This window comes from Myiozetetes cayanensis, unplaced genomic scaffold (assembly GCF_022539395.1).
Source record: "Myiozetetes cayanensis isolate MyiCay16 unplaced genomic scaffold, myiCay2020 scf15, whole genome shotgun sequence".
NCBI lineage: Eukaryota > Metazoa > Chordata > Aves > Passeriformes > Tyrannidae > Myiozetetes > Myiozetetes cayanensis.
This window is the reverse complement of record NW_026087159.1, coordinates 5,575,288-5,599,815: the sequence shown is the minus strand read 5'-3', so window position 1 is coordinate 5,599,815 and position 24,528 is coordinate 5,575,288. Positions and strand designations below refer to the sequence as shown.

Genomic DNA, 24,528 nt, shown 5'->3' with positions numbered 1-24,528 from the left:
GGGGTGCAGAGGGAGAAGGGGACTGTAGGGCTCCGGACCAGGCCCGCTCCCTCCACCGGATCCATTCCGAGACCATGGGGGTCTGGGGTAATTCAGTTTTCCGCGCTTTTGACCTCAAAGCTTGAGGAATGGGTGCAAGAAAAAACGGTGTCAAGGGAGCAGGGAGACGACCCTGGCAGAGCCAGGCTTAGGGCCAAGCAAGGAAGCCCGAGGGTCCAACGCAGCCAAGCATCCTGGGTCCTCCATTCCCCCAAGGCACAAAGATAAGTGGCACAAAAGCAATTCTTTGAGGGCTCTTCCGAGAAATCACGTTTAAGCTGACCACTGTGGCATGTATTGCAGCCCTTGCCCCACCGGCTGCACGAATCCCTTCTATTTCTTGGTAAACAAAGTAGGAAGTTTAGCCTGATCCCACCTCGAGGCTGATGGCGGCTCCTGGCACCATCAACATGCCTCGGCGTTGTATGAACGCACCATCACCCTCCAGCATCCCCCGCGTCCCGTCAGCCCGGGCCGGGGGTATCCCGCAGGACACCCCTCGAACATCCCACACAACACCCGCTCCCGCGCGTGGCTGCGCAAAACTTCTTCCTCGCACCAGGTCGCAGGGATTTTTTTTTTCCCCCTCTTGAAAACATTCTCGAGCCCCCAACACCTCCCCCTTCCTGCACCCGCGTCCCAGCCTCCCCAGTCACACCCAGGCGCCCCTTCCCTTCCCAAAGCTCTCCTCGCCTTCACCCCGTGCCCCGCTGCCCTCTCCCCGTTCCCTCTCCCCCAATCCCGCTCCCTCTCCCCCATCCCGCTCTCTCCCGGCCCGTCCCTATCCGGGTTCCCCGCGCTGTTCCCGCCCCCGGCGCCTGCGCCCAGCGCCGCTTCCTGGTGTCGGCGGGGCCGGGCCGGTGCCGGGGCGATGGCGGGGCCGGGGCCGGGGCCGGCTCTGGCGGCGGCCGCGGGGCTGTGGGCGCTGGGAGCGGCGGCCGCCGAGGTGCCGGCGCGCCCCGGGGCGCTGGAGGAGGAGATCGTGTCGGAGAAGGCGGCGGAGGAGAGCCACCGGCAGGACAGCGCCAACCTGCTCGTCTTCATCCTGCTGCTCACCCTCACCATCCTCACCATATGGCTCTTCAAGCACCGCCGCGCCCGCTTCCTGCACGAGACCGGGCTGGCCATGATCTACGGTGAGGGGCGCGCCGCGGACCCCCGTCCCTGGGAGAGCCCGGGAGCTGCCCCCAGCCCGGGGATCCCCGTCCGGACCAGCCCCGGCTCCGCGCTGGGCCGGCTGGAGGGGCCGGGTGGGCGCCCCGCCACCCCCGCCCGTGGCACCGCCAGTGCGGACCGGCAGCTCCGGTTCCCTTCGTTCCCTTCAGCCGAGGGGCTGCACGGGGCCGGCTCGGTGGGCGAAGGGGTGCGGGGGTCCCGGGGGACACATCCCGGGTGCAGCTGGGTGCTGCCGTGTCACCGGCACCAGCCGGGCTGTCGCCCTGTCCTGGCGTGCCCCGTGCCCAGCCTTATCGGGGTGTTGCTGGAGGGAGGGTTGGTTGTTTTCCAAACCCGAGATATCGAGGGCTCTCGACGGCAGAGTTACTCCCAAGGCTCTTGACAGTGAGGAGCTGGTTGAGTTTCCACAAGCAGCCTCGGAACCTCATCACTGAGCGCTGGCAAGTCCCACTTACCTGCTCCAGGACTTGAGGCAGCACAGACCAGTTTTTGCACTGGCCAGATGCTTTGCACTGGTTGAGGGTCTTGCATCCCAGGTTAGATGGAGCTCTGAGCCACCTGGTCCAGTTGAAGGTGTCCCTGCCCATGGTAAGGGGCTTGGAAGTAGATGATCTTCAAGGTCTCCTTCCAACTGAAAACCATGTGATCCCTCTTGCTGGAGCCAGAGGCTTTGTTTCCACCCTCTCTTTAGAGTGTCAAAATTTCCAGAAGCTGTCCAAAAAGAGTGGAGAGGCCATTTGGGGGATACTTCTACCCTTTGCCATGCAGAGCCAGCAGCCTTGCATTCTGCCTCTCGGGGACCTGTGTACAGGAGTTTTTTACTTTTTAGTAAGTGGAGGGAGGCTGTGGGTCAGAGGAGTGGCTCTGGAGCCATTTGAGTTTTTACAGAGGCCTGTGATTTAGTGAGGTGACAATGGCCTCATGAAGTGGCCTGAATCACTTTATGGAGGTGCCATATGTGGCTCTGCCTGGGTTATCTGGAGTTCAACCAAAGCAGGACTGGGAGTTGGTGTGAGGAAGTGATTAACATGGTCAGGGATCCTTATCTAACCAAGATTTGTTGAGTCCAGGATTGAGAAGGCTGTTCTACTGCATGCTGTGCTTAGTGTCTCTCCTCCGTGCTGCCCTTGCCCTTGCTGGTTGTGGGTGATGTGTGACCACACTTGCTCAGAGCAGAATCCCCCGCCCAGCAGAAAGCTTTGTTCTGAAGGCTGTAACTTGACCTATTCCGGCTGTTGGCTTTTGTGATCCTAAATTTCAGTTAATTTGAAGTGTCCTTCCAAGTGAAGGAGTGGAGACACTTGTGTCAGCCCAGAGGCACAAAATCCTGGTCAGCCTTTTCAGATTTCTTGGAGCCATGAGGCGGGTGCTCATGTTGATGGCTTCCTGCCCAGGGCAGGGGTGGTCACCTCCCAGGACAGGAGCTGTGCTGTGGGAGCACGTGCTGGAGGGAAGGCCTTCCTGCTGCTGCCCCAGAGCTCCTGACATGCGACTTTCTATTCCTTTCATGCTTTGAAACTTGCCCTTAACCTTGTTCTTCTCCTGGAGTTTTCTTCCTCTTGATCCTGCATTCTCCGTGACCTACCTGAGTGCTCTCTGTGTTCTCAGAGCACAATCCAGGTTGTTTCAGTCTCCTGCTGATCCATGAAATGCATCTTTTTTGTCTGCTATTCTGCAGACTGTGCTCAGGGACTTGCTGGCAAAATCAGTAATGTCACCTGTCTGATGATGCAGAAAATCCCAAGTTTTTTCCTAGTATCAAGGCTTTTGGCTTCTCAAGTACTGGCAGCTGCCGCAGGAAAAGGGATATGTAATTTCCCAAGGAGTGGTGAGATGCTGTTGTTTTACAATGACAACTTAAGATCTGCAGGGAAGAAGGCAGGTATTGCTGTCCTGGTTCCCTGTGTTGCTTTCAGCCCCAGGGAAGTTCACTGAAAATTTGAAAGGGCTGCAAAACAGACCCTGAAATCTGGGCAAGAGAAGCAATTTGCAAAAGCTTGTCTTTTTCTGTTTAAGAAAACTGACAACAACTGAGTCAAATGAAACTCTTGCATACAACTCTTCTGGTGAAACTCGTCAGTTTCCTTGGTGTCTGTGTTTTCACTCAAAGTTATAATCTCTTGCTCTGGATGGATTTCTATCTCACAAATCGCACTGTCAGTTCAAAGTTGATGTTCAAGAGCTGGACACAGGCTGGAGCCATTTCACAGTAATAGAAAATAGGTGTTTAGTACCCTTGAGCTTCATTCCATTGTTTAAAATGAGGTTCCTACATCTGAGGTACTCAGGGTTTTAGGATGATTAACTGAACAATTTTGTTTCAGTTCTTCTCAGGGTCTGACAGTGGACGTGGCAGAATCTTCTCTAGAGAAGTTTAGTTTCCTTGTACCTGTTTCCACTTGGCCCCTGGATTGCGTGTGTCTGAACTGCTTGTTGTCAGGATGCCTTCAGTTGCTCACTGCATTTTTCTTTCCTTTCGGTGTCCAGACTAATGCTCGCCTGGGGATCCTGTCTGCTTCCATTGTTGTTAAGTGCTGGGTTGGTAATATATTAGTCTTCATTTAAAACCTTACTTCGGAAATGTTCAACAGCACCTTAAAAAAAAAGCCCATGGGCTTTTGTTCTTTTTAATGAACTTGGGAGAAATGCAATGAAAATAATCTCTTGCACTTCGCATAAAAGAACTCAATTAATTTACCGGCTTTGCCTTCAGCTTCTCTACTCCTTGCAGGTTTTGGCTGGCAGCTTCCTCGGTGTCAAATTCCCTCTGCTCAGCTCCCTCCCAAGGCTCAGTTTTGTAAAGCTTTTGGCTGTAAAAGCATGTTGATACTGGTGGACTGGCTCACGGGCAGCATGCTGCTTGGGCAGCCCTGAGAGTGCCAGGAGAGTCTGAACCTTTTCCTAAGAGGCTGTCAGAGCCAGGAGCACCTACACGGTCCCCTGGGCTTGGTCCAGGTAGCCTGAGTTTAGGACTAGTTTTGGTGTCAGAAAAACCTTGACAGGTTTGTCCCAAGTGCCACTAGCGAGCGTAGTTAATTGGGGAGGGTTGTTCTGAGATCCACTGTTGGGCAGGAGGAGCTGCTGGTGGGGTCACTTAATGTTGGTGGAATGCTGGGTTTTCAGTGGAGCAGCAGGATGCTTTCCCTGCAGGGAGCTCTGGTGGTACCTCTGAGTCGGGAGCTGCTGGGCAATGCTGGGTCACACTCGGTGCCTGGGAGCTATTTGTGCACATGTGGGTTTGCACATGCTGTCCTTTCCCGCCCGGTCTGGAGAGCTCTGGGAGCCTCCCAGGCAGCCTGTTACTGGGCAAGATAAAAATCCTGATTTTGGGAGCCTCAAGCACAGTGGTCTTGGCAGATATTGTAGGTTTATCTGTCCCTTTTCTCTTGCCCCATTCCTGGACGGAGTGGGAATTTGGCTGTGTCTGGAGCACGGCTGGCATGCAGGGCTGGAACAGCTGCCTGGATAAGTGAGACAGTGAGGAGGAGCAGGGATGCTATCAGATGTAGGGCTGCTTTGGGACAGGGATTAAGAGTGGAGAGGTGGGTGAGTCAGGATCCCTTCTGAATTTCCAGCAGCAATGTCCTTCTGTCTGTCCCTCCTTCCTCCTGTGTGGCCTCTCCTGTCACAGTGCTGAGCCCATCTCAGCAAGAGCAGCAACGGCTGCTGCTGCTGCAGGGTTCTGACTCCTGCATGAAGCTCTAAAATTAACTATTTTTTTCAAGGAAAGACTTTAAAAGCCACTCCAGGTAGCTCTGGAGCACTACAAAACATGGTATACTCTAACAGCCATAAGCAGATGTAACTAACCCTTTGAAGCTCTCTTTATCCCATTGAAGAGTTTTGGTTGTTTCCCATGGGACCTCAGGGATCATCATCTCCTGGGTGAAAGGAAAACGGGGTATTTTGCTGCTGTGGTGCCATGCACCCCCCTGCCACATGCTCGTGTAAATACATGCTGTGGTGTCTTTATGTGCTTGACATCCTTGCCTACATTCTATACTTTTATTTCTGGAGCACAGGAAGATCACAGGAACAAAGAGGATAGCAGAAAAGTAAGCAGTAGAATTCCTCTTTGGTATCCCCTCTAAGTGCTGCTGATGTAAAAGCAGTTCTCACAGTGTGACATGCCCTGAAGCAGCTCTTCTTGCTGGAGCTGACCATACCTGGTGTGCTGAGAGGGACCTGTTCTGCTGCTGTTGGGGTGATTCAGTGCAGGATAAAGCATGTGTTGAGCACCTGGTTCATGGTGCATGGTTTAAAAGCATCACGTAGCCTTTTAGCTACACCTGTGCTGCAGAAGTGCTGTGTTAGGGCAGAGTTTGGGGTGAAACTCCCCAGTGTCAGCGCAGTGCCTGAGCAGAGCTGTCTGTGTCACTGGGGTGGTGGGTCAGCAGTGGTGAGTCTGTCTGCAGACAGCTCCTCTGCCCCTGCTCATGGCCTGGATGTGTGCTCAGGTGGCCCTGCATTGTGTGGCATCCCTTGGGATGGGAGGCGGGGGCTTTTCTTCTGGCAAAGGAAAAGGAGCAAATCTTGTCCTGGAAAACTGCTGTCAAGGGAAGGCAAAGCAAAAAGTGGGTGTCAGATCAGGAACTGGCTGCAGGAGATGCTGAATGCCCTGGGACCCTGTGGTGTCCTGCCCAGCCACAACTCCTGCCCTGGCTCTGCTGCCAAGAGATGGTGGCACAGAAAGAGTTGGGTGTTCCCTTCAGTCAGGGTTGTGCCCTGCCTGTAGGAAAGCACAGAGCAAAGTCTTAATTAAGGCAACAGCAAGGAAGCAGGAGTGTCCTGGGAGGCAAATGGAGAAGCCTTGGGAGTGTTGCGGTCTGTGTTTACTTCTCACATGTCTGAAAGCTTTTCATAAATGTGTGGTTCAGAGATGGGGTTAAGATCCAGGATTTCTGTGGCAGCTTGGGGCTGCCTTAATCAAGGAGTTTCCAAACCCCTTTGTGCTGAAGGCTGTACAGAAAGGTGTCTTGTGGGACACTTCTCTACTCCAGCCTGCAGATGTCAAAAATCTCTGCTAGAAGAGCGCTCAACACACTGTGGGTGAGAATCTGGATGTCAGACCTCAGAGCAAAGAAAAAAAAAAGCTGTATAAATTGCTGACTTGCAGATAACCCCATGATGCTCCTTTGTAGCAGCTGAGCTGGAGGCAGAGTTGGTTCTTGGGGCTGCCCTGGGGCTGCTGGTTATGGTGCAGAACTGAAGCATGCAGGGGCGAGGAGTAGGTCTGGGTGGACAGCCTGGGTTGGGAAACTCTTATGGTTTTATAAAAACAGGGAGAGGCTGTAAATAAAATGGGAGGAGGCTGTATGGTGTTGCAGCACCTTAGAAAGGATTCTTGCCAGCCTCCAAGTGCTGGTGGTGGTTACTGGGTATTGTTTTTAATCCCCTACCAAAATGAAGAGTTTAATGTGTTAGTATCAGGTTTTGGGGTGCAACATGCATAGTTTGGGCACACATGAGCAGCACCTGGCCCAGGTGTCCAGCAGTGTGCTCACCCTAAGACACCCCCTGTGCCCTCAATGTGAACTGTTTGCTGCACTGGAGTGAGGGTCTGACTGATTGCTGCGTAATTAAAAGCGTCCTTGACCCATCCATGCTGTGTTAGGAAGTCCACGTGAGCATGGAATGTTTGCATGGCCCACGGGGGATGAGGATGGTTTGGTTTCACACGGGCAGTCATTTGGGTGGTGGTCATGCTCAGGAGCTGAGCAGAGGGTCAGGATCCCAGCACGCCTGATGCTGCATCCATGCCCAGAGAGATCATCCCAGGAGTTTGCCATGGCTTGTCTCACCAACCCGTGTCCCTGCCCAGGTGTCCTGGTCGGCGTGGTCCTGCGCTACGGCATCCACGTCCCCAGCGACGTCAACAACGTGACGCTGAGCTGCCAAGTGCAGACCAGCCCTGCCACCCTGCTGGTCAATGTCAGCGGGAAGTACTACGAGTACACCCTGAAGGGGGAAATCAGTGCCCAGGAGCTCAACAACGTCCAGGATAATGAGATGCTGAGAAAGGTAAGGGAGCTGGCAACTGGAGAGGTGAGCGGTGCTTCCCACTCCCTCCGTGGGGTCGGTCCTGGCTCTGTTGGATTAAGTGATTTTATTTTTGGTTTTTTAAACTTGTGATTTTGGTCAGCTATAAATGATAAGTTGAACACAATCTAATGAAACTCTAGTTTCAGCTGATCTTAATTTAAGCTGTATAGACTCTGGAATGTGTCTCCAGAAGATCCCAGAAGACACATCCTTGGCATTGACCTAACAGCATTTTACCTGAGGGTGGTACAGGGTTTCCTCCATGTATTACTTTCTTATCTGTGTTTTGTCTTGCAAAGTTTTAACAAATCATTTTACTGGTGTTTCTTTTTTTTGTTTGTTTTTTTGTCTTTCTTAACAGGTGACTTTTGATCCTGAAGTATTTTTCAACATTTTGCTTCCTCCGATTATATTTTATGCAGGCTACAGCTTGAAAAGGGTACGTGCCTTTACAGTGCCGATGTTTTTAGTTCCTCTGCCTCCAGAGAATTTTAATACTTGCAAGTGCTTTAATGCTTGCTCAGCAGGCCAGGCTTGTGGAGGTGGGTATGGTTTTCCCCAGCACATGTAGGATTGAGGGAGGCAGAACTGAGTGCTCCAGTCATTCTCATCTGTTCCTGTGCCCTGGAAAGGGTCAGTGACTTCGACTATTTCCAGCATGGGTTTGCACAGGGATTTTTGAGGTCAACCAGGTCATTTCAGCCATCCCTGCTTTCCAAACACGTAGGAGTGTGGGAAGCTTTTAGAAAGCAGCAGCTCTCTGAAATGCTGACTTGGAAGGAGAGGAAAATAATGCTGTTTAACTTGCGGGAGAAGGAAGGAGGAATGCTGCTGGGTTAGGAAATCAGTTCCCAGGACTTGAAACAGCATCTTATTAAATACACAGGTACTAGAAAATGGTATATTCATGTTTATTAATGCTGCTTTAACTGCTGGTCTGGCAGTGTGCTGTGCTGGGCACCTCGTGCCTGTCCAACTCATGGTGCCAGAGCTGGGTCCAAGTTGCTGCTGACACTGTAGGTGCCTGTGCAGGCTTGAAATAAATTGTTAGCAAAATATAATTTTTTTCTCCTTCTAGAGGCACTTCTTCAGAAACTTGGGATCCATCCTGGCTTATGCTTTTCTCGGCACTGCCATTTCCTGCCTAGTTATCGGGTGAGTAGATGGAGTTGGTCTGGTTCTTCCACAGGGGTTTGAGCTGTGCTTGAAAGTAATGCCTGAGCCTGGAGCTGCAGATGCTAATCCCAGCCCTAAAAGGTCTCACAGGCTCTGCTACTGCTGCTCTGCAGCAGCAAATAATACTATTTACTGTCCAAACTGCTGCTGTATGGACAGGGTGGTTGCTGTCTAATTGCACAGTGCTCCTTCAGCATCCCATGGTAATAGTTATTCATGGCAAGGAAGGTGTCACAGTTCTCTGAAGATTATCTTGAAAAACCAGCACCTTCACATTCTTGAAAGCATAGCCCCATCGAGCGTCAGACACAAGAGTAGAGAGGCAAGATCATAAACACAGGTGCCTGGTGAGCACAAATGTGTTTCAAATTATTTATCCCTCTGTGCAGAGGGAGTTTGATGATTCCTGCTCTGAGCACACAGGCTGGCATAGCGTGTTTTCCATTGGAGTCCAGTGGATTCAGGCAAGCTCAGCATCAGCATTATCTGTTCCTCGCTGAAAGTTTTGGCCATTTCGAAGTCAGGCCAAGGCCATCCCCCTGAGTGGTGTTCATGTGAGCACTGCAAAGTGATGGTGGAACCCCACAAGCCTGGATCCTGCTTTTCTTTAGCCATGTTATGCTCGTGGAGGAGTTCTGGTCCCAGTTCCTCTCTGGCGCTGTTTGTGGTTGAGTGCAGTGAGTGCTTTGGTGTGTGTGGTCCTGCACTCACCTCCAAGATCATGGCCCTGGGGTTTCACCAGGCTCAGCTGTTTGGTGTTCTGGCATTTGGATAACTTTCGAGGTTAATCTGGCAAATTCAGGGGACTTGAGCCCACTTGAATGTTGTTTTAATGCACTGCAGAGATGAGTAATTGCCTCTTCTCATCACCAGCTCTGTTGTGTATGGCTGTGTGGCGCTGATGAAAGTCACTGGGCAGCTTGGGGGAGACTTCTACTTCACTGACTGCCTCCTGTTCGGTGCCATCGTGTCAGCTACTGACCCAGGTATGTTAAATCGTTGTGTTTCCCCTCATATTACCTACATTTTGATCTGTTTTGAGTTGTGGTGAAGAGGGGAAGAAAGTCTGAAACCTCTGCCAAGTTCCCTCCTTTCAAATGTTGGAGTTTAATTTATTTGTGGGATTCTTAGAGATCCAGTTTGTCTCTGTGCTTTTTTATTTCCTTCCAGTTTTGTGTAACATAGCTTCCAAAGCTCTGATTTCCTGAATCCTTGTTTGCAGTTGAATCTCTCTTGACTTTTGCTGGGTTTTGGGACAGGTCCACTGTGTTGCTGCCCTCGTGTCCCAGCAGCTGATGCAGAACAAGGTGTCTGATGTGGGGAGGGTTCAGTTTATAGTTTTAGTTAGTTGAGCTATTTTCTCCTGCTTCCATTGTGATGGGATTTTGGCACATTTTGGGATTTTCAACTAATTGAAATTAGATTAATGAGACATCTTAATGAGCAGTACTGAAGACAGTAGTAACATCTTGGTCTACTGGTGCACTTTATAAGTCAAAACTATGAAAAACATGCCTTGTCTAACCGAATTGTACTTAATTCATGGTTGCTTTTGTGTGGTAGGTGTTTATTTGCATGCTTCAACTTCACATTAAAACACAAGACCACAAAAAGGCCTCTCTTTGCTTCTGCCCTTTGCTGAGGAGGGCTTGAATTCCTTCCTTTGTAGCCTGGCTATTATGTACGAGACCAGCTTGGGGTGGCAGCATCACCCCCTTCCTAATGCTACAGTAGTTTTGTTGGATCTTTTTAAATGCAGATACTGCTCAGTTTGGCTTGGAACGGAGAGATTGCACACCTGGATAAGCCAAGTGTTCTGCCCTTTTGAAACAAGTGCCATTTCCAGATGAATTGGGGCGTTTACCTGTTCATTTTGACAATCAGTCATTTCTATTTTCAATAGCTAAATGAGGAGCACTGTATGTATATGCATATATGCAAGAGAGCACAACCTGCACCCCAGTGTGGCAGCAGCCATGTGTGTCTGCCAGGAGGAGGTGTGAGATGTGCCTTCCCCACGAGTTTGTAATAATTTATTTTTTATGTTTCCCTAAGATTTGTCAGGTATTGGTGTGACTGTTACTGCTGCTGTTTTTATTTTTTACAAAGTGATTTCCCAGCTTCTTCAGACGTGCCTGGGCTGGGTGTTCAGTTGTTCAGGTTGGATCAGGCCTTCAGTTCCCTGAGCAGGGAGCCGTTCCCATGTGGCTCCAAGGTGGATTATCCTCCCTGGAACTTAGCTGGGGAGTCAGCACTGAAATGGGATCACCCTACAGAAGTGGTGGTGGTGGCGTAGAAGATCTGAATCTGAGGATTTATCTCAGAGCATTAAGAATGGAAGGAAAAGGCAGTAATTGTTCTGGACAAGCCTGATCCTCCTGGTCCTCTGCAGGTGGAGGAAGGCTCTCCCTGATGCTCCGAGCTAACGGCATCCCAACAGCTGGATGGCTTTTGCCAGCATGGTACCGTGGTGCTGGCACCATGAGCTCAGACCCTCAGGAGGGTCAGAGCAGAGCTTTATGTCTGCCTGCAAAAGATTCAATAGACCAGGATGTGTTTTAGTAGAAGGAGGAGGAGGAAATGATGAAGCAAATCCAAATGTGAAATGGCAGAAGGAAGACTGTCAAAGGGAGCACGTGGGGCAGCTGGCACCGTCACAGCAGAGCGGCACAGATGTGCAGAGAGGCAGCTTTCTAATAAGGGAGGTTTTGTCTTTGATTACACAAAAGTAACAGCACCTTTTGAACGTCTCTCTTTTTTTCTATTTGTCAGTGACTGTCCTTGCCATATTCCATGAGCTCCAGGTTGATGTTGAGCTGTATGCCCTTCTCTTTGGCGAAAGCGTCCTCAATGATGCCGTTGCCATAGTGCTGTCTTCGTAAGTGTCTTCTGTTTTTATTTTTATTGTTACGTATGTTACATGTCAGGTGTTGAGGGGGAAGCCACCTGGCCTTGCTCATGTAAAATAGGAGCAAGGGTGTTTGCAAGAGCATCTTAAGTGTCCCAAAGAGCTGTAGTGACCTTCTGATGCGTATCCTCATTGCAAACGGCTGCTTGGGATTACGGGTTTTCTTTACAACTTCCCCCTGCATGATGGATAGTTCTGTTTTGCTTTTATGACCAGCTGACCCATCCGTAAGAAAGTTTTTATGTCACTCTGAAACAGGAAAAGCACCATGTCTGCATTTCAGCCACAGGACCCCACTGAAACCCCTTGCTGATGGCTTTTCTCTTACCTGCCTTCCTTCCCTATTCCACAGATACCTGCTTTTGTTTAGGTGGAAAGAGCTGGTAAAGCAGCTGTTTCCTTTCTCTCCCCACTTTCCATGCATTGAGGAGGTGATGCTTCTTACAGCTGCAGTTAATGCCCTCAACTAAACACAGGGGACACTTGCTGCCTTTCTAAAGAATGTTTTATATTCTTTAATATTTTATGTCCTCTGCATGCAGGACGTATTTTATCTGCTTCTTCACCATGTTGTCATTGCGGGAATTTGTTTGGAAATGCATAATATCTGCAATGGTGACAGCTTAACATGTAGCTCAGACTAATGCAGAAAATATTTCTGGAATACTTGTCACTCCGGCGTGCTGGTTGTGTGGGCTTTACTGGAGGCAGCAAGTAACTTACTGTGAGCTATGAATCGCCACCCGTGTGAGCTGTGTTTACTGAACTGAGAGCTTCTGTTGGGGTTTCTGGAGCTGTTTGTGTTGCTCGCTCTGGCTCTTGTGCTGGATGTGTCACCGCTGGTGCGAGGGGAAACGCTGCACAGCCACTTCGTGTTTCAGAAGGGATCATGAGTGAGGAAGGGATGGGGTCTCCCAACCTGTGCTGGGAGGTTCTGGGTGGGAGTGGGTGGATTCAGCATCAGAGTTGTGCAATTTGTGGTGGATCACACGTAGGTGATAGCACTGTGTGCAGTGATTTACCTCCTGCACTGTTTCCATGCCAGCTTTGTAGCTGTTGCTCTAATTTCCTGCCTTCCTCTCTCCACAAGCTGAGCTCAGTCCACCCCCTCTCCAAAACAGGATAATTTGCACCAAGGCAGCAGCTCCGAGCTCACTCAGCAGTTATTTAATTTTGCTGCAGAGTTTTTGGGCAGAGGGGCCTGGCAGCATGAGGCACTTCTCAAGGGCATCTCAGCAGTTGTCCTCTCTCTGATTTAAAGCTTGCCCTGGTCTCTGTCTTCCTGTCAACCATAAGCAGTGTAAGGCAGCCCCAGGCTGCACTACAGATATCTCACATTCAATGCAGGTAGTTCAAGTCACCTGGACATAACCACATCTTGGATGCAAGGAGGAGATGAGAGTTTCTTGTGCCAAGGAGAAGAGCTCCTCCAGGAGCAGTCTCTAGCTCCTACTTATGGTTCCCTTTTTTAAAAATTAGTTTGGCCACAGCTGGATGAGTGCATGGGATTGGTGGTTGCCCCAAGGAGTGTGGTCAGCTCCTTGCCCATGGTTTCTGCCAGGAGCTGGGTGCTCCAAGGCCCCTCTCCTCCCTGCTTTCAGCCCCAGACAAATGTCTGTTCCTGTGCTTAGAGAGCAGGATCCATGTTCTGTTCCTGCCTTGTGCTGGCCTGGCCTGGCCTGGCTTGCAGCAGCAGGGAACTTGTTGCAGGATGAAGAGGAATTGAACCCAGAACTGAAAGCCAGTGGGCAGTGAGGTGCCAGAGCTGCGGTTTGGGAGCAGTGGGGTAAACGCAGCCACAGGGTCTCTACCTGCTTCCTCCAAAGGGAGGTTTCACAGAGACTAAACCCCACAGGGATCCCCACAGCCATATGGGAAATAAAGGGCAGCTGGCAATAATGTCTTATTAGCAATGCAAAAAACAAAGCCAGAAGGAAAACTGTAAGAGATTGAAACACAAAAGCCGACACCCAAAGGGTTGGTTGTGGAGGGGAAATGAAACCTGTCTGGATTTAAAGAAAAAAGCCACAAAACCCCAAACCCCAGAACAAGAGCACATTGGTGAATGAGAAGTATAAAATGGGGTTGATGAAAGGAATTAAATCACAGGGAGAAATCTGCAGCTTGCAGTGTAAAAGGCAATGCAGAAAAATGAGATGGATTAAAAGCAGGGAAGTTTAGCAAAGGAAGTGACCCATGATATGTTGGAAAGGGGGGGACTGTCATTTGTGTTGCAGAAAAATGTTGGTGTGTAGTTAGGAGAGAAAGCTGCAGGATGTGTGTGCAAGGCAGTAAATGCCTGTTCCAGCATAACTCAGCAGGTTAAACAGTGTTTAAAGTTCACATCCAGGAGGTTTAACAGAGCCAGCCAAGGAATTGCTAACTAGGAAGTTAATGTTTTGTTAAGTTTATAACAAAGAAAGCCATGTAAGGAGTCGATGAATGGGATTTAGGAGCTGGATAAGGGCCCCCTGTATCTCAGCCTTTCCAGGTAAAACAGTGGAATGGCTGGTGCAAGGCTCAGCTCATCAGGAGTTGTCAGGGAGCAGATTCAGAGATGGGATCAGCGTGGCAGACCTGTTTGCCATCTCATCACAAAGGTCTGCTGAGGTTTGGTGAGTGCAGAGAATAGTGTTCTGTTGTGGATGGCACGATGCCATCTGCCTTGCTACCCTGTGATATTGCACTTCAGAACTCAGAGCAGTGGAAAATAAATGTAGTGCATGTTAAATGTGGCAAAACGGCAGAACTTACAGTTCTCCAGGGGATATTCACATGAGCCGCCTCGGTGGAGTCGACGGAGAAATTTAGGCTTCCCACTTGAATGGTTTGTGGTCCCACAGCGCTTGGCTTTTACAGAGAGCTGGTGCCAAACCCCCAAAATGCCATCAGAAATGACAGATCATGTGAGGGACAGGCTTTGGTCTGATGCTGTCTAGGAGTAAATGCAGAGCCCTGCCTGGGAGGGGTGGCTGAAATGCAGACAACTGGTGGTAGGGAAGGGTATCCCAAACTCCCCGGGGCAGGGTGGGTGTGCTGCGATCCCAGGGGATTGCAGTGTCTGTCAGATTCCTCGGGCTCAGTGGTTTCAGCAGTTGTGGCACTTTGCAAAGCTCATGTCGCACTGGGAGGTGCCTCTGCCTCCAGACTAAGGAGTGTTTTGTGTGTGCTTTCCCTCCCTCTTCCAGTTCAATAGTTGCATATCAGCCAGCAGGCGACAACAGCCACACGTTTGATGTCACAGCGATGTTCAAGTCCATCGGGATCTTCCTGGGGATATTCAGTGGATCTTTTGCAATGGGAGCAGCTACTGGAGTTGTGACAGCTTTAATATCCTTTTTGTTGTTGTTGTTGTTTTCCACGTGTTTGCATAAGAGCTTCTTTTGCTGTGCTGCATCTCACCCAGATGTTTCATGTTTTCTTTCCCCTAAATTAACGAAGGGCAGTGGCACAGCCTTTTTAAGGGCAGACTGTAGTGTTGCTGGGATGCACAATTAGACTTGATATGCTCTTAGCCTGCAGTGTCCCTCCAAATCGTCCTTAACCATCTTCAACGTCACCAAGTTCACGAAACTTCGGGAGTTCCCGTTGCTGGAGACTGGCTTGTTCTTCTTGATGTCCTGGAGCACGTTCCTGCTGGCTGAAGCCTGCGGCTTTACAGGCAAGCTCCAGCACAGCCCTGCCTCTGGGATGGAGATCTGCAGGGATGATGGGACCACTGAGTTTTGCTTCTTCCAGTATCAATTGCAGCCGGGGTTCTCCCTCTGCTTGAAGAAGTTTAATTACTCTGGGTTCTGGGGTTACTGCATTAAGTCCCCTAAACTACTGGGGTGTAGCTCGGCTCCCTTTTCATGACCAAGAGTGTCTAACATGATGCTCTGCTCCCCAGGTGTGGTGGCTGTGCTCTTCTGTGGGATCACACAGGCCCATTATACCTATAACAACTTATCTACAGAGTCCCAGCACAGAACTAAGCAGGTGAGAACTCCTCAGTCCCCTTCAGCCTCTCTGAATTTCAAGTTGAATATTCCTTCCCTCCCACTAGCCAGAATTAGGTGCATCTGTCTTTCTACAGCTGGATTTTACTAGGGTTGCTTCTGCAGAAGTGTTTATTGGGTGATGGATGGGCTTACATGCTTTTCTTGTTATATCTATATTATGTCTAACTCGCTTTTAATTTGTTTTTCTTTTTCAGTTGTTTGAGCTTCTGAATTTCTTGGCAGAAAACTTCATCTTCTCCTACATGGGACTTGCACTGTTCACCTTCCAGAACCACGTCTTTAACCCTACCTTTGTGGTGGGGGCTTTCGTATCCTTTGGAGCCCATTTTATAAGACAAAGAGAGAAAGGGAGGGGTGCTACATTCCCTCTCATGTGTTCTTCATTCAAATGAGTGGGTTTGGTTTTCTCCAATCAGTTTAGCTTTATTTTTAAAAGAGGATTTCTGCCGTGTAGTGATGCCTTTGCTGGTTATTTTAAGAAGATAAGGAGATTCTTTTCCCAGTTTTTCTGTTATTTTTTTTCCTTCCCCCTGTCTTCTCTCCTTTCGTGGGCATTTCAGTCAGCTGCTGCAGGGACTCGTCATTCAGTGTGACCGTGATGCCGAATGCCAGGCTGTCACGTGGCAGCGTGGCACCATGAGTGGCTGGTTTAGCCATTTATTTCCTCTTTTCTGTCTTAGTCCACTTTGTTAACCCTAAAAAGTGCCTTTTTTTGGTCAAACAGCACAGTTTAAGCTACAGTAGATGCCTGTGAATGATGTCACGAGAAAGGATTTCCCCTTCTGCAGGCTGATGCTGACAGGGACAAGGGATTGGCCCTGGTGTGTCTCAGAAAAACAAGGATTTTGAAGGAATTTTTTTTCATATCACAGGCAAGCCAGTTAAATGTGCAGAATTATTTTCACCCTTTGCATGGACTTAACACAGGTTTATAGTGATAAATAAAACTTCATTGTTTGTCAGTGCTGGCCCATAGGTTTGCAGCAGGCTCAGCTGGATTTCCCCAATGAGCTTTTGTGGGGTTGCAGTGGGGTAAAGGAGGTGTAGAGCAGGGAAATGCCATTTGGGTGGTTGTATTGGATTTTGTGCTGTGCCTCTTCAGTGGGAACTGGCTAACTCGCTGATGAAATAGCTCATTCATGAGAGAGAGCATGAAATACGTCTCTTATGCAAATTCATGGTGTTCAGGAAAGAACATAAAAGCTGGAAGCATTTTCCACATTATTCGAGGCTGCACTGAATACTGGCTCCAAGATTATTTTTGCCATCTGGGTGCTGGTATTAAAAGACTCAGCTTCAAAGATAAAAAGCAATATGAAGGGGCTGGTGATTCTTGTATCTCGCAGGCTATGAAAACAGAAAGAGTATTACTTTTTTTTTTTCTTCTCAACTGCTGCTGCTTTCATTTTGCTGAATAATCTTTGGGAATGGGACTTGGCTTAAAGCTTCAAACCCAGCTGTGAAGTGTGGCATGCCAGGGAATGTCAGAGGGGTTGTAGCTGTGATAACTTGAGCTTCACAGAAGACAAATAATTCTTGGGGTGGAAAATGGACCTGGCAGGGGAAAGCATACAGTGGGAATGGTAGTTTTTCTCTCCTCTCACTTGTCTAACACATCCTTTCATCATTTCCCTTGTTTATTTGTGCTTGTCTCTGTATGATATTCCTGAATTGCAGAGTGTGCTTTGCTTCAGCGAGGCAGTAGCCTGCTCTCCCCACACTGCTGTGGCACTCAGAGCTGGGTTATTCTCCTTGCAGCCCCAGGACTGGCATTTCTGTGGCTCCCCAGCGTTTCTGTCAGGCAGCAGAAATTGGCTCTCCATGCAGGTGGGATGTAGTGGGAGACACAGGAAGAGCAATTTCCTTAACATGTGCAAATACAGCTTGCTATCTTCCTAGGAAGAGCTGCCAATATTTACCCACTGTCATTTTTACTGAATCTGGGGAGAAGAAATAAGATCGGAACAAACTTGCAGCACATGATGATGTTTGCTGGTATGTTACTGCACCTTTGCCTCCAACCTGTGTGGCCCGTTGGCACCTCCTTGCCCCTGAGAACCTGGGAATATTCCTTATTCAACTTTAAATCTCTTATGGGCAACATCTGGAGAGGGGGCTGGGCAGGAAAGGGCTCCCTTAGGCTCGGTGGTGTGAATGCCTTGGTTTGGGGATGTAGGAATGAGCTCCTCCTGCCCCGCTTTGAGTGCACGGCGTGGGGCAGGAGTGATGATAAAATCATCACTGCTCTTCTCTGGCTGTGGAGTCCCATCTGAGGGGGCAGGACCACGTGTGGGGCAGCAAGATGCAAACCCCACTGGCAGTGGGGGTGGGCTGTTCTGACACGGCTGCCGCGGTGTCCCTTCCCCGACAGGGCTGCGAGGAGCCATGGCCTTCGCCCTGGCCATCCGCGACACGGCCACGTACGCCCGGCAGATGATGTTCAGCACGACGCTCCTCATCGTCTTCTTCACGGTCTGGGTGTTCGGCGGGGGCACCACGGCCATGCTGTCCTGCCTCAACATCCGGTGAGTGCACGGGGCTCTCCTGCCACGGCGCGTCCTCTCCCTCCTCCTGCTCTTGGGTTAAGGTGCTTGGTTTTTCAGAGACGAGAGGGAGATCACGTCCTTCCCCCCTGGAGCCTGGCACGCACCCTCCTGGCATTGTGTGTGTAACCCTGTGCTTGTTTTCCCCTCCACAGGGTCGGTGTGGATGCGGATCAGGAGAATGTGGTGAGTGAATTTCACTCTGCAGAGGGATCTGCACTGCACCCATTGGGGCAGGGCTTACGTCGAGACTCTGTGAATGCCCATCTGTGCTCTGCTTCCTTCCAGCTGTAGGAGAGTTTTTAGCTCGCCTGGTGAAAGAGTTTGCAGTCAGTGGGAGTCACAGCTTTTCTGTGCTGTCTGGGGTTAGAATGAGCCTTGCTTTGACTCATCTGGAAACAAGAACACAGAAGTAATGCTGGACTGTTTAGTCAGTCCGCATTGCTGCTGCAATAGACTTGATCTGTCCCTTGTTGGATTTGAAATAAATCCCAAAATGAGCATGACATGGAGGCTCTCTGCCTCATCCAAGCATACAGGGCAGTACAGAAACACCATTTACTGACTTCTTTTATGCAGTATATTCTGTCCCACTTTTACCTCAGCCACTCATTTGCTCCCTGTTTCCTGTGGGGACGTACGTGGCAGCCCGAGAACCACCGACCACACTGAGCTAAGTGCTGGAGCCTTGGGAGTTTTCCTGGCTGTTAGCTCTGAGCTGTCTCGCTCATGCATCTGCAGCCTGGTTGTGCTGTGACTGTGGCTCTCCTTGATTTCAATGTGGGTTCTGCACCTTGGAGGTTCATTTTATTCAGAGCCATTTATTGGGCTGTTCATCTCCTGGAGAGAAAGCATCAAATGCTACAGGCAGCCCAGAGCCATAAATCTGTAAGCCAGATTTCTGTGAGATACATAATTGTATTCACAGTCCCCTCCAAACATTTTTATTTTTTTTTCTCTGACAAAAAGGCAGCCTGGAGTCCCCATAACACACAATTATGTGCATACAGAAATCTCAGGCAAGATCTGATGGAGATTGAACCCGTCAGTCACTATTACATGTGGTGTCTGGATGCAGCTGATGGCTGTGAGACACTTTAAACTGTGGGGCCAGATACTGGAAGGCTCTAGCAGAAAAATGGTCACTCTGTGCTTTGATATCACCTCCCTAAGGCTGCTAAACACTGCTAAATGCAGAGTGTGACCTGGAAGCACCTTCAGGCTGCTGTGGTGTGAATGTCCTTGTACTCAGTGAAACCCAGAGGTTTCTTCGGAAGGGACAGTGGGAAGTGTGTCTTCTTATGTCCCTTGGGGATAATCCAGTGTCCTGTGGGGTCTCCTAGCCCTGATCCAGGTCACTGCATGTAGCCCTGCCCCTGTTTAATGTTTTGCTCTCCCACAGGGTGTCCCAGAGAGCGAGAGGAGGAGTACGAAGGCCGAGAGCGCTTGGCTCTTCCGCATGTGGTACAACTTCGATCACAAGTATCCTTGGATGGTGGTTGGTGTGTGCCTTGTCAAATCCCACTGTCCCAAGCAGCCCTTTTTGACTTGGAGCATGACTTTCTCCCAGCTTAGCAGAGGAGTTTTCCTGTTACACTGGTGGATTTTCATTTGCACCTACTCGTGTCTGTGAGAAATGACCATTTCCACCTGCCATCAGTGGGAATGCAGCAGCAGCTCCATTCAAAGCTGGGCTCTCCAAGGCTGCAATCCCAGGGGGTCCTTGATCCCAGTTGCAGGAAAGGCAGCGGGGTGTTCATTTGCAGTCCTCTTGCTAAACCTGTGGCCCTCCTCCCTTTCAGATGCTGTGCTGTGAATTAGTGGGGGAGTGGTGTCTGAGAGGCACAGGCTGATGGGACAAGTGATGCTGCTGAGCGTCCTACCAGGGCTGTGTCCTGGCTGGCACGTGTCCCGCTGTGTTTGGTTGCATTCATGCTTCTCATCCCTATAACTTTTGACGTCGCCGACATCGCCCTGTGCCTGTTTCTCCCTTAACCCTCTCCATAGCTATCTAAAGCCTCTCCTGACACACAGTGGTCCCCCGCTGACCACCACGCTCCCGGGGTGCTGTGGGCCCGTTGCCCGGTGCCTGACGAGTCCGCAGGCATACGAGGTGAGTCCACAGGTGTCCTCTCTGTCACAGGGTTGGTGGGTTTGACATGTTTGTCTTTCTGTGTTGCTTTTGGATGCAGCTCTGCAGCATCGAGCTGGGAGCCAGAGGGGAGATCAGATATTGGGGCTGATGGGTGAGCTGAAGCATTTTGCTTTTCCAGCCTGCTCTTTGGTCATGAAGGGATTTGTGGTGTATTTGTGGTGGTTCCTTAGTGACTGGCTCAGTGAAGCTGCCATGGATGTCCTTCCCCAGGCCCAACTGGGAGGACACACAATTCCTCATCTGCTTTCTTCTGGCCTTGCAGCTGAGCTATATCTGCAGCCCCTTCAGCAGCATCACTCACAACCAGAAAGGTTGGCAGCATTGCCATGCTCAGGAGCCCCTTGCAGCAGCAGCTCTCCATGGCAGGAGTTTTCTTGCCCTGTCTGCAAAGTATCAGCATCAGGTTCCCTGACAAACCAGAGGTGTCTGTGGAGGGTCAGTGATGTGCTCTTGGGTATTTTGGTCCCATCAAAGCCACTCAAAACTGCGTTACCCATGTATCTGGGTGTGGCACCAGAAAGAGGAGAGCTGGGAGAGCCCTTTTAGTCAGTCTGTAGAGAAATCAGTGTGTGGTGTGAGTCACCCGGGCTCAGAGACGTGTGTGTGGTGGATATTGTTATGGTCGGGGTGCAGCAGAGTCTGTGGTTCGGTGCCTCAATCTGCTCCTTCACCGTCAGTGTGCGGTTGCAAACAGCCATTCCACAAGAGTTCAACAGCACTTCCCTCCCGTTTGCTCCCCAGAATCAGGAGCAGCTGAAGGACGATGACTCTGACCTCATTTTGAACGACGGGGACATCAGTCTGACCTACGGGGACTCCACCGTCAACACCGACTCCGTCGTGTCCAGCGGGACGTCGCGGCGGTTCGCGGGGAACAGCTCGGAAGACGCGCTGGATCGGGAGCTTGCTTTTGGGGACCATGAACTCGTAATCCGGGGAACGCGCCTGGTCCTGCCCATGGACGATTCAGAGCCCCCGTCAAACGTCCTGGATAACGCAAGACATGGTCCGGCATAAGGTTGCTCGGTTTAATTGACAGTAATATTTGCATATATGATCAAGAAGTATGTACTACCTAAAGTCTAATGCATGTCTCAAAATGTCTAAGCTGTATAAATATTATTTATATGGTGTCAGAAGAATATAAATATTCTCTGCCAAGCACTTGTAAAGAACAAGCTGCAAATTTAAGTTAAAAACTGTGTTGACTGCACTATGTAGGGTGGAACTGTTTTAGCGTAAGAGTCTTTTGCACACAGTGAGCTTCGTTAATGTGTGATTTGATGAAGGGTTTAGTTCCCAGCGGGTAGGTAAAGGAGCTGACTCCCTGTTCGTCCTTTGAACTTGGGAGAGGAGGGTAGGGAGGTGCTGACGAGCAGTGGAAATCGCTTTCTAGTCAGATGAGGATTGTTGGTTTTTATTTTTTGGTCTCTGATTTTTGGATAGTCACGTTTGAAATATCAGTAGAAAATCTGCCCCCAGACCCTCTTGCCAGGCAGTGGATGGTGATAATCTTGTTCACTTTGTGGGAACCTGGAGACTTTCTGCTTTTTAGTGACCCTCTGCCCAAGCCCTGCTTTAGTGAGCTCATGGCAGACCCCGGCCAAAGCTGACAGCAAGGCCTGTGGGTGTCTGGCTGCTCAGATGGGAGCAGGAGAGAGGGATGGTTGCTGTCTGTAATCTGTTTAGGAGAAGGAGGTGGTCCCACAGAACCAGGTATGCACAGATTTTAGGGCTGAGTCCATCCTTCAGTTGTGGCTCAAGCAGTTCTCTAGAACCAGCCATCAAATCCTCAACTGGCAATTAAATTTCGCATTTGGGAAACGACGGCGTCCTTGAGCGAGCGAATCTCTTCTCCTGCAGCCAGAGATGTAAGCAAGGTGTGCAGAGCTCCTGCAGCTGCACGTGGGGCCGTGGAACCCAGGCAGCCTCAAACACGAGCTTTATGGCTGCAGGTCGACACGGTGCCTCCGGGGCTCTCCAGAGGCACTGGGCATCCAGGTGGTGCTGAAGGGGAGCCGTCCGTCCGTCCGTCCTCCCACAGAGTCGAAAACCATTGCACTTTGTTTGGTAACTCCTCAGCATGCTGTGTGTCTGCAGAACCCACCCCACCTTTCTTGTGTCTCTTTTACCATTTAATGAGAAATGTTTGCGTGTTGATTTTTTTTGGTTTAATTTTAAACTTCTGTTTTCCAGGGAAGAGCACAGAACAATTTGCGATTTCACACTAGTGTTAAAGGATTTATTCTGTAGTTATAGGAATGGCTAAAGGTGCAGTGAAACTGTTAACCCTGACATCCTTTTTCTCCTGAAGAGGGGGAATCACAGAAATTTACTGTATGTAATTTTATTGTCTATTTTATCTACGGTTTTGCTATACAAACCTTTCAGGGTTACCGGTGCACTACAGGCCTGTTCTGGAGTTAACCCTCTCCAGAGGGCTTAAACAGAGGTGTTTAAAATAAAAATATATGAAAAAGAGCCAGGTGAGTTCAGGCACTCACAGCTCCCATTAGCTGTCCTTGGGACAAACTCTGCATCGCTCAGGATCTGACCCTGAGACCTCAGAGCAGTGTCCCCATGCCTGTTTTCCCCAGCACCACCTGAGAATTGGAGGAGACAGGAAATCCTGAAATTTCAAGTGTATATGTATAGTTGAGAAGATAAATTTACTTGTTTTTTTTGTTTTTCATTTTCTCAGGTCTAAGTAACATTGCCTTAAAATGATGGATGTGAAACCATTTATTTTGGCAGTTTATCCCCAAGAAAATGCTTTCTTTTTCCTTCAGAACAAAATGTATAAGTGTTGCCATAGGAATCCCCTGGAAGGGGGGTAATGCTCTGTTTATATTTGGATAGGGCATCTTCCTTGCACCTGTAAATGGCATCCCGCTGTTAACATTGCTGTTGGATTAGCGCTGGCCTTTGTTTCCTACTATGCAGGAGTTCCATAAAGTGAGTGTGCATTTTATATGATGTCTGTGACTTAACTTCATGTGTTTAAAAAAAATCCAAAAAAAAAGTAGAAAAAAAAAAAAAAGTAGGAACCTGTTGATTTTAGGTTTACTGCATCACTTCTACGTCCTGTTTTTTGTTCGTTCTGCCTTTCCGAAGAGGTATGATAAATAACTACCTCTTGTTTTTTCCTGTATAGCCTGACTTTGGATTCAATTTACAAAGTTGGTGCAGCTGGAGTGAGGAGCAGTTCTGCTCCTCCTGACAGCCCGTGGTCCCATCAGCAGGGCCCCAGCAATGGCAGCACTGGGCTCCCTTCCATCCCCAGCTGAGGTGCAAATTCCCACCCGAGGAGGCCACAGGGTGATGTTTTACCATGGCTGTGGTAGCATTCCTCTCTTTCTCTGACCCTTCAACTTCAATGATTTACCCACTTACTCTAAGCTTGCCAAACACATTACCATAAGCCTCAACTTTTGACAGCAGTAGCAGTTCAGTTAGTACATTAAAGAAAAAAAAAAGTTACAAATTATGGTTTTATGGGTTACCTGTGAACTCTTTATAATCCATACATAATGCGACTAGGACTGTTTTGAAAAGCCTTGATGAATGAATGAATCTAAGCTCAAATTCAGGAGACATTTAATAAATGACTCAGATTAGTCCTCAGCTGATTATTTTCTTTGCTCTGCTGCAGCAGAGCATCCACAAATGCGTGGCTTGCAGATGCAGAGCCCTGATGTTTGCGTGCTGCAGATGGAGTTAAAGGTACCTTGGAGATTGGGGCCTGAGACCTATTGCCAAATAGATAAGACAGCCCCGAGGAGGCAGTTTACAGCACCCACGGAGATTTAGAGGTGGTGCCCTTCTTCTGTAAATTGAATTTTCATGGTTTTTGCACATGAAAAAGCATTGTAGGTAAAGTTATAATTTGTACTGGTACTGTCGATTTGTGTGGTAATGGCATTAACCCCGTAGCTGTGGTGTTTGTGCAGCTGATCTGTGATAGCTGATGATCACTATTGGACCTTCTGTTTACACTGACTAAATCCTTTACTGTTGCGTTGTACTGTGAAAGAAGGATTATGGGCCTATAAAAGATTATTTTTTTTGGTTTTTTTTGGAATTGTGTGTACCGTTTCATTAATTCACACGGAAATAAATCTGTAGCAAAGTGACGACGTGCCACTCGACCTTCTCAGACCGGTTTGTTCATGGCCCTTGGCCAGTGGGAAAGGAAGGCAGCAGCCACGGATGAGGATGCTGGATGCCAGGGTGGGCTGGACTGCGAACTCCTGCCTTCCCAGCTCCTGGGGCACAGCCCAGCCCCGGGGCCATCCTCCCTCCCAGGAACAGAGAGATGGAGAGATGCTGAAAGCTGCTGCAGCTCCCAGGGTTCCTCCAGGAGCAGCAAACCCAGCTGGGGTAGCACTGCTCACTCTCACCTGCCCTGAGGCAATGGGTGGACCTGTGTGAGAGCCATCACTGTGGGGTGTTTGCAAAACCGAGGCTCCTGAGCTTTCACAGGCTTTT

The 24,528-nt window shown here is 49.5% G+C and overlaps 1 protein-coding gene across 2 annotated transcripts; it reads left to right on the top strand.

Annotated features, from left to right (window-relative positions):
* The first annotated feature begins 893 nt into the window (after positions 1 to 893).
* SLC9A6 (solute carrier family 9 member A6) lies at positions 894 to 24,173 on the top strand. 2 transcript variants are annotated; one of them, XM_050310442.1, is made up of 16 exons: positions 894 to 1,175; positions 7,037 to 7,236; positions 7,619 to 7,696; positions 8,336 to 8,412; positions 9,307 to 9,419; positions 11,206 to 11,311; positions 14,530 to 14,671; positions 14,897 to 15,002; positions 15,231 to 15,319; positions 15,537 to 15,650; positions 17,226 to 17,337; positions 17,714 to 17,867; positions 18,041 to 18,071; positions 19,288 to 19,367; positions 19,893 to 19,998; positions 20,782 to 24,173. In XM_050310442.1, exons 1-16 carry the CDS (start codon positions 911 to 913, stop codon positions 21,055 to 21,057), a joined length of 2,049 nt encoding a protein of 682 aa, XP_050166399.1. In that variant the 5' UTR covers positions 894 to 910; the 3' UTR covers positions 21,058 to 24,173. The 2 variants fall into 2 exon arrangements, with proteins under 2 accessions (XP_050166399.1, XP_050166400.1); XM_050310443.1 differs by having other exon boundaries at positions 14,530 to 14,676; positions 14,902 to 15,002.
* The last annotated feature ends 355 nt before the right edge of the window (positions 24,174 to 24,528 follow it).

Excerpts from the sequence above, each read along its gene's own strand:
- SLC9A6 (XM_050310442.1), top strand. The coding sequence starts at position 911 with ATGGCGGGGCCGGGGCCGGGGCCGGCTCTGGCGGCGGCCGCGGGGCTG. Across the intron at positions 18,072-19,287 it reads ATGCGGATCAGGAGAATGTG|GGTGTCCCAGAGAGCGAGAG; the intron begins GTGAGTGAATTT and ends GCTCTCCCACAG. Across the intron at positions 19,999-20,781 it reads CGAGTCCGCAGGCATACGAG|AATCAGGAGCAGCTGAAGGA; the intron begins GTGAGTCCACAG and ends TTTGCTCCCCAG.